At 45.0% G+C, this 13,985-nt stretch overlaps 1 protein-coding gene across 7 annotated transcripts in view; it reads left to right on the top strand.

Annotated features, from left to right (window-relative positions):
• The first annotated feature begins 607 nt into the window (after positions 1–607).
• tp53bp2a (tumor protein p53 binding protein, 2a) overlaps positions 608–13,985 on the top strand; it is a 28,594-nt gene continuing 15,216 nt past the window's right edge. Inside the window, exons 1-4 of one of the 7 annotated variants that reach the window (XM_035606071.2) lie at positions 608–767; positions 1,054–1,215; positions 11,846–11,993; positions 13,064–13,177. In XM_035606071.2, coding sequence (XP_035461964.1) covers positions 1,189–1,215; positions 11,846–11,993; positions 13,064–13,177 — 289 coding nt within the window. In that variant the 5' untranslated portion in view covers positions 608–767; positions 1,054–1,188. Of the gene's footprint in view, positions 768–1,053; positions 1,216–8,382; positions 8,838–8,874; positions 8,897–11,845; positions 11,994–13,063; positions 13,178–13,985 lie in introns of those variants that run through there. The other 6 variants (XM_035606072.2, XM_035606066.2, XM_035606065.2 and 3 more) reach the window with 6 other exon arrangements.

Below are 13,985 nucleotides of genomic sequence, written 5' to 3'. Positions count from 1 at the left end.
CTCATTTACTCACATTAATGTGGGACAGATGATAATCTATTGCTCAAATATATTGTATAGCCTCATAGTCATAAGGGATCTCTTTTTGCATTGAGTATACTCACTTTTAATACAGTAAGTTCATTTTCCAGATTTATTTTTGTGATGAATGACTTTTTACAGTGCAAATCACAACGGCAAATTCGAAAAACAACAACAATGGCAAATCATAAAACACACAAAAAGTTCTTTAATTGTGTTTTTGCCATCATGCTATCCTATATGTCGTTGTGATTTGCACTTGTGTTTTTAGCATTTTTGTAAAGTGAATCATCATTATTCGTCAAGTGGTAAATAAATCAGTGGATCTCGTGATCTCACCCCCTTCAACTTCAGCTTTCAACTTCACAAAAAACCAGCAGAGTGAGACCTCTCTCGCGTCGGTCCCATTCACACAAGATCGATGAATGTTAATATTATTATTATTATTATTATTTTTGCTGAGGATATTGTTGTCCGGCCGTGTGACGTCGATCTGAACTAAACGTTTGAAGAGAGATGGCCTCTTTTTTTGTATCCTACATGCGAGCGAAAAGGTGTGGTTGGATGTTTACACCGGACGGGTCCGGCAGGTGGGGGGAGTTTTCCGCTCCCGAACGAGAGGCGGAGCTTGAATTCCAAACAGGAATGAGTCTCCTCCCTCGACGTCACTCTGGGATAGGCTGCGAGCCGCCGAGCAACACTGTCTGTCAACGGGGGTTTCGGGCTGATTACAATCGCTTCCTCTGGTAAGTAGAAGCTGGGAAAAGGGGAAATAAAACCCCGCGCGTATTTCTAAGTAGTTGTTTGCGTGGTTTGCTCTCGCGACACGCGCGTTCGGTACAAGGGCTCCGCGCTCGCGACGAGCCGTTACAAAGTTCTAAAGCGACGCCTGCAAACTTTTGTCGGCGAAGGCCTTGTCGCCCGCAACAGGTCCACGGGACACACGTAGCAACGCCTGTGCGTTGTCCTTCGTTTGCGTTTGGTCGAACTGTTTGAAGTAACGATGCGCTGTGTTTTGCTCTCTCGACGCAGGACGGGACCCCGAGCCAGGAGAAAGTAGCCCTGCCCGTCGCGGGTCGAGCCTCCGAGGATTCAAGTGATCGCCAGTTCCCGTCGCTTCCGTCGAAACTGCCGATTGTGGGGATTCATGCTGCGCTGATTGGCTAAATGCGGTGCGAAGCTAAAATGATGCCGGTGAGTTGAGTGGTTTGTTTGTTGTTTGTTTGTTTAAAGACTCGCACGTTTCCGCGTTCTCCTGCGGCTTTATATTTCTTCTTCACGACTCTATGTCACCTCGCAATGTTGCCACGGGGGAGCGACCCGGACATTTAAATTGACGTGGCAGGTTGATGGGCCTGCTACTTTGTCACATCACTATGGCAACACGGGCTTTTGTAGTGAAGTTCACCAGCTAATACATACGTTTGTGTGTGTGTGTGTGTGTGCGTGTGCGTGCGTGTGTGTGTGATCGGAGCATGTGGTTAAATACTGTAGGTTACATCATTTATTTGCTCTCCCGTCATAATTATTGCGAGGACACACGTTTGTATTTCCATCACGTGAACCAATCCAAACATCCCCTGCGTCATCATGCCGTGTTACAAGTGTGTACCAAGTCTTGGGGACGGTAAACATTTACCCAACACGATTCACTTAGCAGCTGATTGATTCAATTCATTTGTACAATATAAATACTTCCACGGTGCTTGGAACACACGGCAAGCTGAAAGCACCTGCCAAGTTTTGTAGGACTCCTGCCAAGTCACCACTATCATCCCCATCATCATCATCATCATCATCCCCATCATCCCCATCCTCATCAGACCATTGCCTTTGCTGCAGTGAGGTGTGCAGAGATGGCAGTGGTCAGTGCGTGTATGCGCTCACTGTAGAGAAATGACCTTGCATAGTGAGTTTTTTTAATAGGGCATATGGCATTTGTTTTGGGTTTGCATGTTTGCTGCTAAAGGAGAAACGTTAAAAGAAGTAATGGCTGCATTGATAACCGTGGAGCACGAGCTAAATTTCTTACGTCTAGAATTGCTTAAGGGCTGCGTCTACCAAACATTGGGACAAGTAATATTGGGATTATTTGAATCATTAAAATTCCATAAAATGTCACAAATTAGTGATAAGTGGCGCTCAGCTTCCCACAGCTCAGTGTGAGATGTTTATATCGCTCGGCTTTTGTAGGACCAACATTGAAAATATTCACTCCTGTAATTATCCTCAAATCCTCAAGCTGAAACCAGAGAAAACCATTAATCTGTTTTCTCAACATAGTTAACAATTAATTGTCTGTTGACCGGCTAATCACTTCAGCGACTAATCGTTTCACAACTCGTGCCATTTCAGCACATGTTGCCAGGATATTGAGTTCCCAGATGAATGAACATTCATCATTAGTACATTGTAGTAAGTAGTGTATTTTTTTTCCCTCAGCTTCTTTGATTATTTCTGAACCTTTATGTCTTTCACAAAACACAGTTATACTTGGGTTCTAATCGATGTTAACCAATGAGTGTGCTCAGGCTCTTCTCTGCTCAGATTTGTACTTCCACTGAAACAGCCTGATCTTTAATCATCCTAGCCGCGGAGACAATATAGAGTAATATTTGGACGACTTCTGTCTGGTGCACGACCTCAGTCTGCTGCTGGCAAACAGTCATCTGTTATCACCAAGCTCGGTTCTCATAGACACCAATATAAACTGTCAGCCCTACATGTTTTCATACAAGATCTATTGTCCTTACAGGCCACATGAGACCTTGGTCTTTCCCGCCCCTTACACCCAACCTGAGAGTGTGTGTGTGTGTGTGTGTGTGTGTGTGTGTGTGTGTGTGTGTGTGTGTGTGTGTGTGTGTGTGTGTGTGTGTGTGTGTGTGTGTGTGTGTGTGTGTGTGTGTGTGTGTGTGTGTGTGTGTGTGTGTGTGTGTGTGTGTGTGTGTGTGTGTGTGTGTGTAAAACTAAGATACAGCTTCTGGTATTCGCCTGATAAACACAAAATGGCCTCTATCTGGCCATGTCTGATGTGAGGTATTGTCCTATAAATTACTGTCATAGCCCATGACCCTGCTTGTACAGGCCAGGGGCTCGGGGGTGGGGAGTGAGAATGTAATGTTGTAATTGCTGGCTGGGGATGGTAAATAGGGGGTCACTGTTTTCTGAACACAATGAGCTGCAGGGACTCTTTAACAGCACGTAGTGGAAAGCACATTGTGTGTGTGTGTGTGTGTGTGTGTGTGTGTGTGTGTGTGTGTGTGTGTGTGTGTGTGTGTGTGTGTGTGTGTGTGTGTGTGTGTGTGTGTGTGTGTGTGTGTGTGTGTGTGTGTGTGTGTGTGTGTGTGTGTGTGTGTGTGTGTGTGTGTGTGTGTGTGTGTGTGTGTGTGTGTGTGCGTGCGTGCGTGCGTGCGTGCGTGCGTGCGTGCGTGCGTGCGCACGCACGCACGCACGCACGCACGCACGCACGCACGCACGCACGCCTGTGCTGGGGCAGCATCCTGATAAGGGATGCTCACCCTTTATGCAACGGTAACATGGTATAACTCATGGACCCATGACTCGCTGTTGTCACTGCTTAAACCAGTTTTTGTTCTTCTGCGGACATGTATTAATGCCATATTGGGGTTTGAATCATCTGCCAGTTTATTAATCCATGTTTAACGTTGGCTGACTTTACGTCAAGATAAATTATAGACAGGAGACTGCTCAGGCGTCATGAAAAAAACAGAAACAACTACAGGGAAGAAAAAATATCTTGGCATCAATCTGGAAAATCTTCTGCATGAGTTTGGATTTCAGACACAGGTCCAGTATCACATCCTCATTCCTCTCCCATGATACGAGTTGCTGGTTGTGTAGATTTTCAAGCAGATACCTGGAAATGTTTGCTAGACCTGGTGGCAGTGTCATGATGGTGGGAAAAATGGGGTTGATGCTCTGGGAAGCCTGGTTTTGCTGTGTGTGTGTGTGTGTGTGTCAACAGAAACCAGAGTCGGCTTTATCTGCGGCCACCACAGCCTTTGTGTTTACTCTGTGGGAGAGTGTGTGGTGGTTATGTAAGCAGACGGTCACACCAGCGACGGCCAGGGACCTTCTTTGGATGTTTTTGACTTTTGTGTGAACAAGATGAGTTATCAGGAAAGCTGAAATGAGGGATGTAAAAAAAGAATATATATATATATATATATATATATATATACACACACATACATAAATGGTAGGATTCTAATGACACTCCGTCAAGCATTTTTGTGTTGGCTGATCTAAGAAAAGAAGACCTCATGAATGGGTGAAAGTTGAAGCTGAGCTTGCGAATAATGCTCTTGCCTCTATAGGCTATTTAGACTGAGCTGTGCACTATCGCCACAATAGCAGCATCACATTAGCCTGGTTCCTGAGAGGAAGCACACCCGAGTCACCTGAGCAGGTATCAACTTACCTTACCCACCTCGGAGAACTGGCCGACTCAGTGGCGACTCAACAGCAGGAGAGACACATGAAAGTTGGTGCAGCGCCACAGAGACACCCCTTTTTCACACAGCAAAAGGTCAAAAGCCTGATCAGACGTGGTTCACAAGTGGTCAGGGAATCAGACATGGTTCACAAGTGGTCAGGGAATCAGCCTGGTAGGAATATGTGTTTGGCCCTGTAGGACTTACTGGTTCCACAAACTCTGGGTTGTTTTCTGCTCTATCAGAACTAGTTTGTAGCTGTAGATCTGTTGTCAGACCTTGTTGGAAATTTAAATGTATTCATAGTTGTACCAAACAGCCGCATTAGATGATGGAGTGAAAAGAAAGCTGTCAATCATGGCGCTAAGTGGGTGTGAATGTCATAGCCGATAATATCAGCCGATATGAGCCTTTCACAGACATGTCGATATCAGTGCTTATGTTTACCGATATGAAATCTTTTGCTGTACAGAATAAACAATGCATTTATGTTTACATTTAAAGTGAAATAAATTAGCTTTATTTTCTTAATTCGAGTTCTATATGTCTGGTTGTATTAGTGTTTTCTTTTCATCTGTAGTTATTATGATAAAGAAATTGAGGCTTGAAAAACATCAAGCATCAATTCCCTTTCTTTGGCATAAAGGTTTGATAACGACATCTTGGGAGTCATTGACAGATTCATCGGCTCATGTAATGGTATCAGAAATCTTGTACCCGATATTGGCATGGACCCCCAAAAATCCATATCGGTCCGGCTCTAGTTATTATATCCAATGATATAATGTGTATGTTGAGATTCATAATTTTTAATTTTCAAACTATTGCCCGGGATTCTAAATTTAGGCTCTTGTTCTGCTTGGTCCAAATTGGTGGTTCATGGTGCCCCAAAAAAAGTTGCTGCAATCATTCACTCTCCCGCTTCACCAAAGACTGTTTTGCATATGACAGATTGAACGCCACAAAGACATCATTCAGTGGCTTTTTTTAGGAAAGCCAATTAGTGTGTCTGCACATTTTGAATGGTTCCCTCTTGGCACATAGTTTTTCCTCATGTCATAAGCGCTTGATAAACAAAACAAAAATCATGTTGCATTCAGTAAATTCCTGCAGTTCTGTGAATGCTGCAGTTTTCATTCATTCTTATTTTTAGATATTATATTTTCTCCAGGAATAACTTCATCCTCCCGTCGAGAGAGCTCAGGGGGAAAAAAAGGGATACATCCTGTCCCCTCTGCATAATTTTTGTCTCCCATTTCCCTTATCTCTCAGATAAGCACCAAGTAGGAAACCGTCTCATCACGTAGACCAGGAATGGAAGGAGTATTGCAAGAGGGAGGATTAAGAAGCGATAGGCTAAGTACTGCAATGCAGACAGAGAGGAGAGGTTGTCCTGATCTAAGAGTCACAGCTATATCTGCAGTTTCGGTGTGTTGTAAAAGCTGCTTGTTGGTGTTTTTTCCTTTTTCTGAATGATGCAGCTGAATGAGGCGAGTGTGCACTCGGATTCCCTCCGCGTTCTGCCGTGTGCTTCCCCCACTGACCTTTTCTCCCTCACCTTCTAATGCCGCGTACAGAGAGAGCATGAGAGTGAATGAAAGGCGAAGGGGGAATAATGCATAAAGCCATCAGGGAGCTTTCTGCTGCCTCGCTGGAACTGTGTCAACTCTTGAAGGGAGACACACACACACATACACACACAAACACACACACACACGGAGGAAGATGTTGCTGCAGTCTTAAAAACTTGTCGTAATTAGATTCAGAGGTGACTCTCAACAAGAGCCGGCGGAGTCATTCGCCTACCACAGCAAAATGTGTAATTGAAAGTGTGTGAGGACAGAGGGCCCAGCAGCCCTAAGGTGTGAGACCCCTCAGGCATGGTCAAAGTGTCCTCCTCCTCCTCCTCTGCTGCTGCTGTCGCCCCTGCCTCACACTCTCCTCTTCTCCCCCAGTTGCCCTGTTTCTCCCCTTGGCATTATATCATATGACGTGTATCCGTTGCTGTCAATCCCGTGGTATGACTCCATCCATAATCCTCCAAGGCAGGCACAGACACATTAAGACACTTTTAAAATGTTTTGGGATTTTATCTTTGGCGCATACTGGAGATTTTCTGAAAGTGTCATTACTGTGGAATCGTGCTCCGCTTGTGAATCCAACACGCACTAAAATAACATGACATATTTACTTCACAGTAACTTTTCTCCAAAGTGTTGCCCGCTAAACTAATAATAATTGATTACGATATTCATGTTTTTTAATTTATACTGACTCCACTGGTTTGTTCTTCGCAATTTTCTCAGCAGGAGGTTGTAATCAGGTCTACCTGGCTGGGACCATAGCAACCACAGTAAACTATGCATGTATGCACACAGGTTCTCTGTTTCAGAAGAAATAGACTCATGCAACACAAAAAGATGAAAATATATTTTTATTCTTTGTTTCTCTTCCCCCCTCTTTTGCAGCTGTGTTTGTATCAATAGCTTCATGCGTTGACACTGTCTCGTTGAAATAATGTTGGAACAGTAACCCTATCAGTCAATCAACCAAAAGTTGATTGTTCTGACAAGAATACATTTGTGGTTAACATTTTGTGGTCACAGGTTTATGAGTTTATGAGTATTTGTATCAGATTTACATTTGGATATTCTTGATAAAATAACACGCCCTCAAGACGGCTTCGAGAATCAAGAACTGTTTTCAGCAGAAAATCAGTTACAAGGACAAATAATAAATTGGATTTAAAAGAACAACAACAACAAAACCACCAAACTCGATTATGAATGATCTGCGAGTTAACGTGGGCGTGTTTAGTTATGTGGATGTGAATTCCCTGCGACGGGCTCGGCTTTCATTTACTAGTTATCCAGATATTGCAGAGTAATTCCATTACAGTACGATCTCTTGTGATTTGTCTATTCTTGGACATGGGGGGGGGGGGGGGGGGGGACTGCAGCGGTCGACAGTTTTTGATCACTCTTAACTCAATGTCCATCCAATTGAATTTTGGACAGGACACGGGACTTTGAGAGACAGATGCAGTAGGATTGACCCTTATGAGGAGAGAGAGAGGTTTTTCAAGGTGGGACGTGGATTGATTTGCTGTTTCGGACCGTTTAGACTATTGCTAATCAAAAAGACTCTTCTTCCAACTTAGTTTTCATTTCCCCTCAGCCTGAGTGCATTTGCATCAAGACGACAACATCCTGCTCTGTTTCACGTGCGCTGCTGATTTCGCTCTTTTGCTGCAGTGCACGTGTATCTTATCAGAACGATCGGTGTAACACACACACACACACACACACACACAGCATTCCTTCCTCTAATTGGCTGCGGGTGCAGTGTTGATCTTCAAACTCCAGTCAGGTGTCTTAACAACTGGAAGGGCTTGAAAAGCCTGCTCCCCCTGTTTCAGGGCCCCTCTGAGATTTGACGAGAGGACGGGATCCAAATTACACAGCACGGAGCCAAATTAGACTCTCATGGGTGGTAAGGCTTCGTCGCTGATATCTCGAAAGTATCTCACATAATGGCTCCAAAGCTCACTGTGGGCACTGCAGTACAGATTCATGGATACACAGACGCTGGGTCCGGTGCAATGCGAGAACAAAACAGCTCCTACAGTATATCTCTTTGTTTAATTTTTCTGGTCTCTTTGTGCAGGGCAGTTCAAATAAGTGCTGTCAGCTGCAGCCACTCTCCTCCTCTTACATATGTTCTTATAACAGTGGCTTTTGTGTCAGGGTTTGATGTTCCAGCCTTTCATCTCTGAGACACACACACGAACACACCCTCCTGTCTGTGTCCAGGAGAGAGGGTCGTGACTTGTGATCTGACCCCCCATGACTGTGCAGGTTTTTTTTTGGTCTTTCCCCTTCACCAAACAGCCTCAATTTTCTGGATTATATCCAGGTGCTGAATGGTGAAATGTGCTCATGAGAATGAACGCCTCTATGCTGTCCGGCTTTGGATAGCCTGAAGAGGATAACTCTCTCTTCGTCTCAAGGCATAGAAGCTGTGGCGTAACTGCAAGCTATTGACTTTAAGCCTACTATTGTAATGCTGAGCCAGTAGTGTGTTGAAAGGCGATATTTTTCTATATCTGATTTACTTAATCCCCGAGATATAGCCCCGATGACCAGGCCTTATGGCCGCTCTGCTTTGAGAGGATCCACACTGCGGGCCGCGGCAGTTTTGCAGCGGCGAGCTGTCACACCAGGCCCCCAAACCCCCGGGAGAGACGGCTCAGACTTAGCCGATGCTGTGATGGAAATAGAAATCTATCGCTTTAATAAGAGCGGCAGAGGCCGCACGTCCCCCTGTCTCCAGCCCCAGGGCGAGCTCTCCGCCCCGTCTCAGGTACGAAGTGAAGTGCAATTCAGCAGCTGCCTCCGTCATCCGCTCTCGATAGACAGCAGGCAAGTAGAGCACATTTTTATCAAACTTTGCTGTCATATACGATCCAACATGGCACCGCTCAGCTTCGTGGTGGTGTAAGGCTACCTGAGGTGATTCATTCTGTTTCGCTGTCTGTTTTGAAAGGGGCCTATCGAATTGTTGTTGAGCCGTTTAATTTTGCTCACTGTTGTTTCCATGAATATTTATGAACTCTAAAGTTGTCTGGCTGAGTGGAAACAGGCTGTCAGGACTCTTCTCACCTGTCTGTCCAAGGCCATTTTTCCTCTTTATCATTAGTAGTAGGGCTGGGCCTAATGGATTAAATCAGATATTATGATCCCTGGAAAACTTAAAGGGGCATTAAGAGAGTTTGGAGAAAGAGTGTTTGGTGCCTAATTTTTTTGGCTACACCGGTCGTGGCTTGAACTCTGCAGTCTCGGGTGTGGGACACGGACACGCTAACCACATTGCGTCTGTCTCTTAAAGTGTCGGGAAGTGATGATTACAAACCGAAATACCAGATTTTTTTTTCTAGGAAATATTTGCAGATTTTTACAAAAAGTGTGCTGGATTAAAATTGCTGTTTGTCTAGTTTACACGCACACTGCTCTGCTGATAATGGACAGTCAACCGGGACCTGTCATGTTCAAAGTCACCCTCTGCTGTGTCTATTAAGAGTCAGACAACAACATTGAAATATCCTTCAATATGACCGGTGTTAAACCTAATAAATTAAGTATCACCTAAACCTACTTTGCATTTTTTGATGATGCCAAAGGAATATCCATATGCAGAGATTCATGAAAATTGGCCTGATTAGCTTAATTAATTGTGCATGTAGCACATATGTGCAATGTCCTAGCTCATGAGCAGTGACCGCAGGCATTGGGGGGATGAAGGTCAGCAGGAAAGTGCTAAGTCATCTGCACTGAGGGTTGGATTGGGTGATGTGGACCTGGATCATTAACTTTAGTGCTGAGGAGAATTTGCTTTCAGTCGAGGCGTTGCCCCACCCCCCAATACTCCTTCCTTTCCCCTCCTATTAGTGTCTTCTCACTCCCTCTTTCCCGCCCTCCACCTCCCATCGCTCTGTTGTCTCTCTTTCACTCTCCAAATATTAACAGAGTCATTTGAATGTCTGGCATTGCCGGGAAGTTTGTGATGATGTCAGCTGCTCTGCGCCGACATCTGAATGATGTTTTGTATTTTTGTTTTTTCGTAAGCCCTCGCTAAATGCAGACTACACAAATTGATGCCAGTTGAGGTTGTCGTTTAAGTATGGTCCTTGACATTTTCATTTATTATGTTAAACGATTCTAGCTACGCAACTACATTCAACAAATGGACCAATTATTCAGATTAGCTGACAAGAAAAGGGACCCGTCTTTATTTGGTCTTTGTTCTCCGGGGTGGTCTTCCCTTCTTCACAGAGCTGGAAGAGGTCTTCTGTGGCCACTGAGGGGAGGGAACACAGGGGCAATGTCTGTTTACAGCATTCTGCACTGTGGATTACTGACAAGGATGACTCGCTGCTGATTTGCTCTATTGATGGGGATCTTATGATTTGCATCCCTATGGAACAAACCAGTTGAGTCAGGTCCTCTGAGTCAGACCACTGCCCCTCACTCCCACCTTTACGTCATCGAATAAACCTTCTCCGGTTGTGTATGTTGCCAAGGAGACTTTAAGAGGAAACATGTCACCTGCCCACTCACTCAATAAGGCTCATTTGAAGAAGAAAGAAAGCCACTTATCTTAAGGCTGTTGCACTTTTTCTCGGCGCACCCCGCGGTTCAAAAGCAACCCAAATACTTTTTGTCTCGGCACAGTGGCTGCAGCTGCTCTGCACGCTCACCCCCGCGAGCCCTTTGTGCTTTTGACCCCGCTGACCTGATGTTCCCAACATGGCCCCCGAAGGCACGGAGGTTCACAGCAGTGGAAAAAAACAAAACAAAACAGACAGTATAAGCAGGAGGTTCAGGACACAAATGACAATACAAGTCTGACAATGATACACTTTTACTATGGGTTTATCAAAGCTCTCACTCCACGCATGGGATCAGATTAGATTTGAGCATATTCCAGCCATAAAAGCCTCTTAAGCATACAGCTGCTTTTGACAACACTGGCTTTTCACTTTAATGTTGACTATTAGTGTGTCGAGTATCACATAGGTTCATAAGGCACTTCACTCCCAGATGTGCATTTCAGTCTACTTTCTTTCATTTAATTGCTCTTTCAATGCTCCTATTATTATCATTATACTTATAACGATACAGATTCATATTGAGGTATTGTAAACAACGCTGTGGCTGTCATAGTTACAGGAATGCCAGGATTTGGGATGATTGCTGTCAAGGCAGCTCAGTTTTCGGCTCAGTTTCAACGTATTTTTTTTTTTTTTTCTGCTGCAGCTGAAGGCATTCACATTCCTCTTCTGTCAGTGACAGCTTCACTGAGATAGTCCATTTCTCTTTAGATCGTCCTGAACCACTGTCTGTCAGTCATACAACACATACAACTCCTGCCTCTCCAGAGTCCTTAGTGATCTGTTTCTTCTGTGTGTGTGGGGGGTGTGGAGGGGGGGGGTCTCTCACCGTGGTGACAGCACTTGTTCGCAGTTAGATGGCACAGAGTAAAATGGAATTCTGGGAACTGGGAGCTGAGGAATGAGGGTTGTGAAATGGATACCGCTATCACTGAAACATACACACACTACACTACACCACACACACACACACACACACACACACACACACAAACACAGAACCATTGAAAAATTGGACACAGACACCAATTACAGAGAATTATGTTGTATGAATTATGTGTTCACTCCGCCTCTACCGAGGTCACCAGGATTCTCTATCTTGTTTTGCCATTTAACTTCCCAATTTAATCTTCCTGGCTCTCTCTCTCTCCCCCTGTCTGTCTCGCTCTCTCTGTCCCTCTCTTTCCTCTGTTGTCCCCAGATGTTCCTGACAGTATACCTCAGTAACAATGACCAGCATTTTACTGAGGTTCCCGTCACCCCGGAGACGCTGTGCCGGGACGTGGTGGAGTTGTGCAAGGAGCCGGGGGAGACGGACTGCCACCTGTCTGAGATGTGGCGTGGATCTGGTGAGTGCCGGTGCATCCGTTTTTATACAAAATGCAGAACATGAGATTTTTCTGTCACGTGCCATTTTGTTTGCGAGAACACGGCAGTGTCCCAGGGGACAGGAGTCAGTGTGCGGGCACTTTGTTTGTATCTCCTCCTTTCATTAGAGGCAAATTGCTGTTCTGAAGTAGACCATATATGGAGATTAGCTGTGTGGACAACTGCGTGCCGATTCCTTTTTGAAGGGCTCATCTCTTTGGATCTGCAATGCAAATGAAGGAGAGCCCATAATCCCTGTAACAAACACAAGCACCCAGACATCTCCCGCATTATTTTGGTGGGAGGGTGAGATTTGCTGCATTTTCCCCCGTCTTCAAGAGTCAGGAAGTATTCAGAATCCCAACTCGAGGAGTCGGCCTTGTAGCCGTTTCCATGGTGATGCCGCAATAAGAGCGAATAAAGTGCCAATTATTGTGTTTGAGCACCTCCACAAGTAGTCTGCTAAAGGCTGTAAAGATCGTCTCATTTCGCAGCAGTTTCTCACCGCTGGCCCCCGCCGTCTCTCCATGAAAACAGAGCAGTGACATTTTGCATAAAATTGAGATCTGAAGCTATTATAATAATAATCTGTATTATGATGCCATTGGATTTGTTTTGCAGTAATATCAGTAATAGAATGGTTCCATTGACCTCTACTTGACAGTGATGTGTCAGTCCATTCGGGTGTTGAAGAAAATGACCGAGCAATGGACGAGGAGCCCTCTGGCTCGGTACCAGCCAGAATAATTGACAAGATGTCACAGTTGTTTTCCCCCGAGGTCATTGCTCAGAAAGATCAACTTAATACAGATGGTGCTGATGAAATTAATATCCTGTCAAATGGAGGCCAGCGGTGTATGCCGAGCGGTTAGACAGGATTCACAAAGACAAACCTCACACATACATTTGACCTACATTGGTATTGTAATGTGTTTGAACCTTTCCACACTTAAAATCATTAGAATTTTCAATATTGATTTTATGGGTGTGTTTTCACCCGGCTCCTGAGGGCTGATGTTTTTGTCTGTGCGTGCGTGTGTTCTATCTGCAGAGCGAGCTGTTGGCGACGTGGAGAGGATGCTGGATGTGCTCCAGCGATGGGGACAGCACAGGGCAGAGGTGCGATTCTTTCTGCGCCACAACCGAGCCCCTAGCAGGGAATCAGGTAAGTGTCCATTTCCAGCGCGCGCACACACACACACACACACACACACGCACACGCACACGCACACGCACACGCACAAGCACAAGCAGATAGTCACCTCTCTCACATTAGGGTCATGGTTTGGAAAAGGGCTGTGTCACAAAACAAAAAGCCATTTGACACCAACTTAGTAAACTCCAGAGATGCCTGCAGCTTACACAGCATACACACATCAACTCTGGAGTTAAGCATTCACTGAAGGAAATGTACGTTAACACCAGTTTGAACATAAGAACCCACCTGACCTCCTCTCCTCTACACTACAGAGGTTTGGAAATGATGCTCTCACTGCCTTTATCCACGAAAGGGTTTAACATCGGCAGGCCTGAAAATCCTTGAACGAGCCTTATTTAGCTCGAAGGCCGAGCCGAACACATTGCGTCCCAGCCACGTCGTCATAAGCCTGTTACTTTCCAGTTTTCTTCGGAACACAGAAAACTCTAGTATTTTGGTCTTGTGCTATCCTCTCAGCCCCTGGTTGCGTAACTAAGCCCCTTTACCCCTCCCAGCTTGAGTCTGGCCCAGGGATTAGATGGCTGTTTTCCCTTCCTGTTATCTTAGCCCGCTCTTGTTTTCCCACACTGTTAGCTTAGCTCTGTGATTACCTTTTTCTGTGACTGTATTTTAATTGAGGACGGGTGTAGATCACATTATTTATGGAAAAGCCGTTGTCAGGAATTGAGCCGGCTGAGTGATCTCATACTTTGTTCACTTATTGAACCTTAGCATGGTCTTATTTTCACACAGTGCATGTGTTTCACATGCAAAT

Source organism: Scophthalmus maximus, chromosome 10 (genome assembly GCF_022379125.1).
Source record: "Scophthalmus maximus strain ysfricsl-2021 chromosome 10, ASM2237912v1, whole genome shotgun sequence".
Lineage (NCBI taxonomy): Eukaryota > Metazoa > Chordata > Actinopteri > Pleuronectiformes > Scophthalmidae > Scophthalmus > Scophthalmus maximus.
Note: the sequence above shows the minus strand (reverse complement) of the source record. Positions and strands in the feature narration are given on the sequence as shown.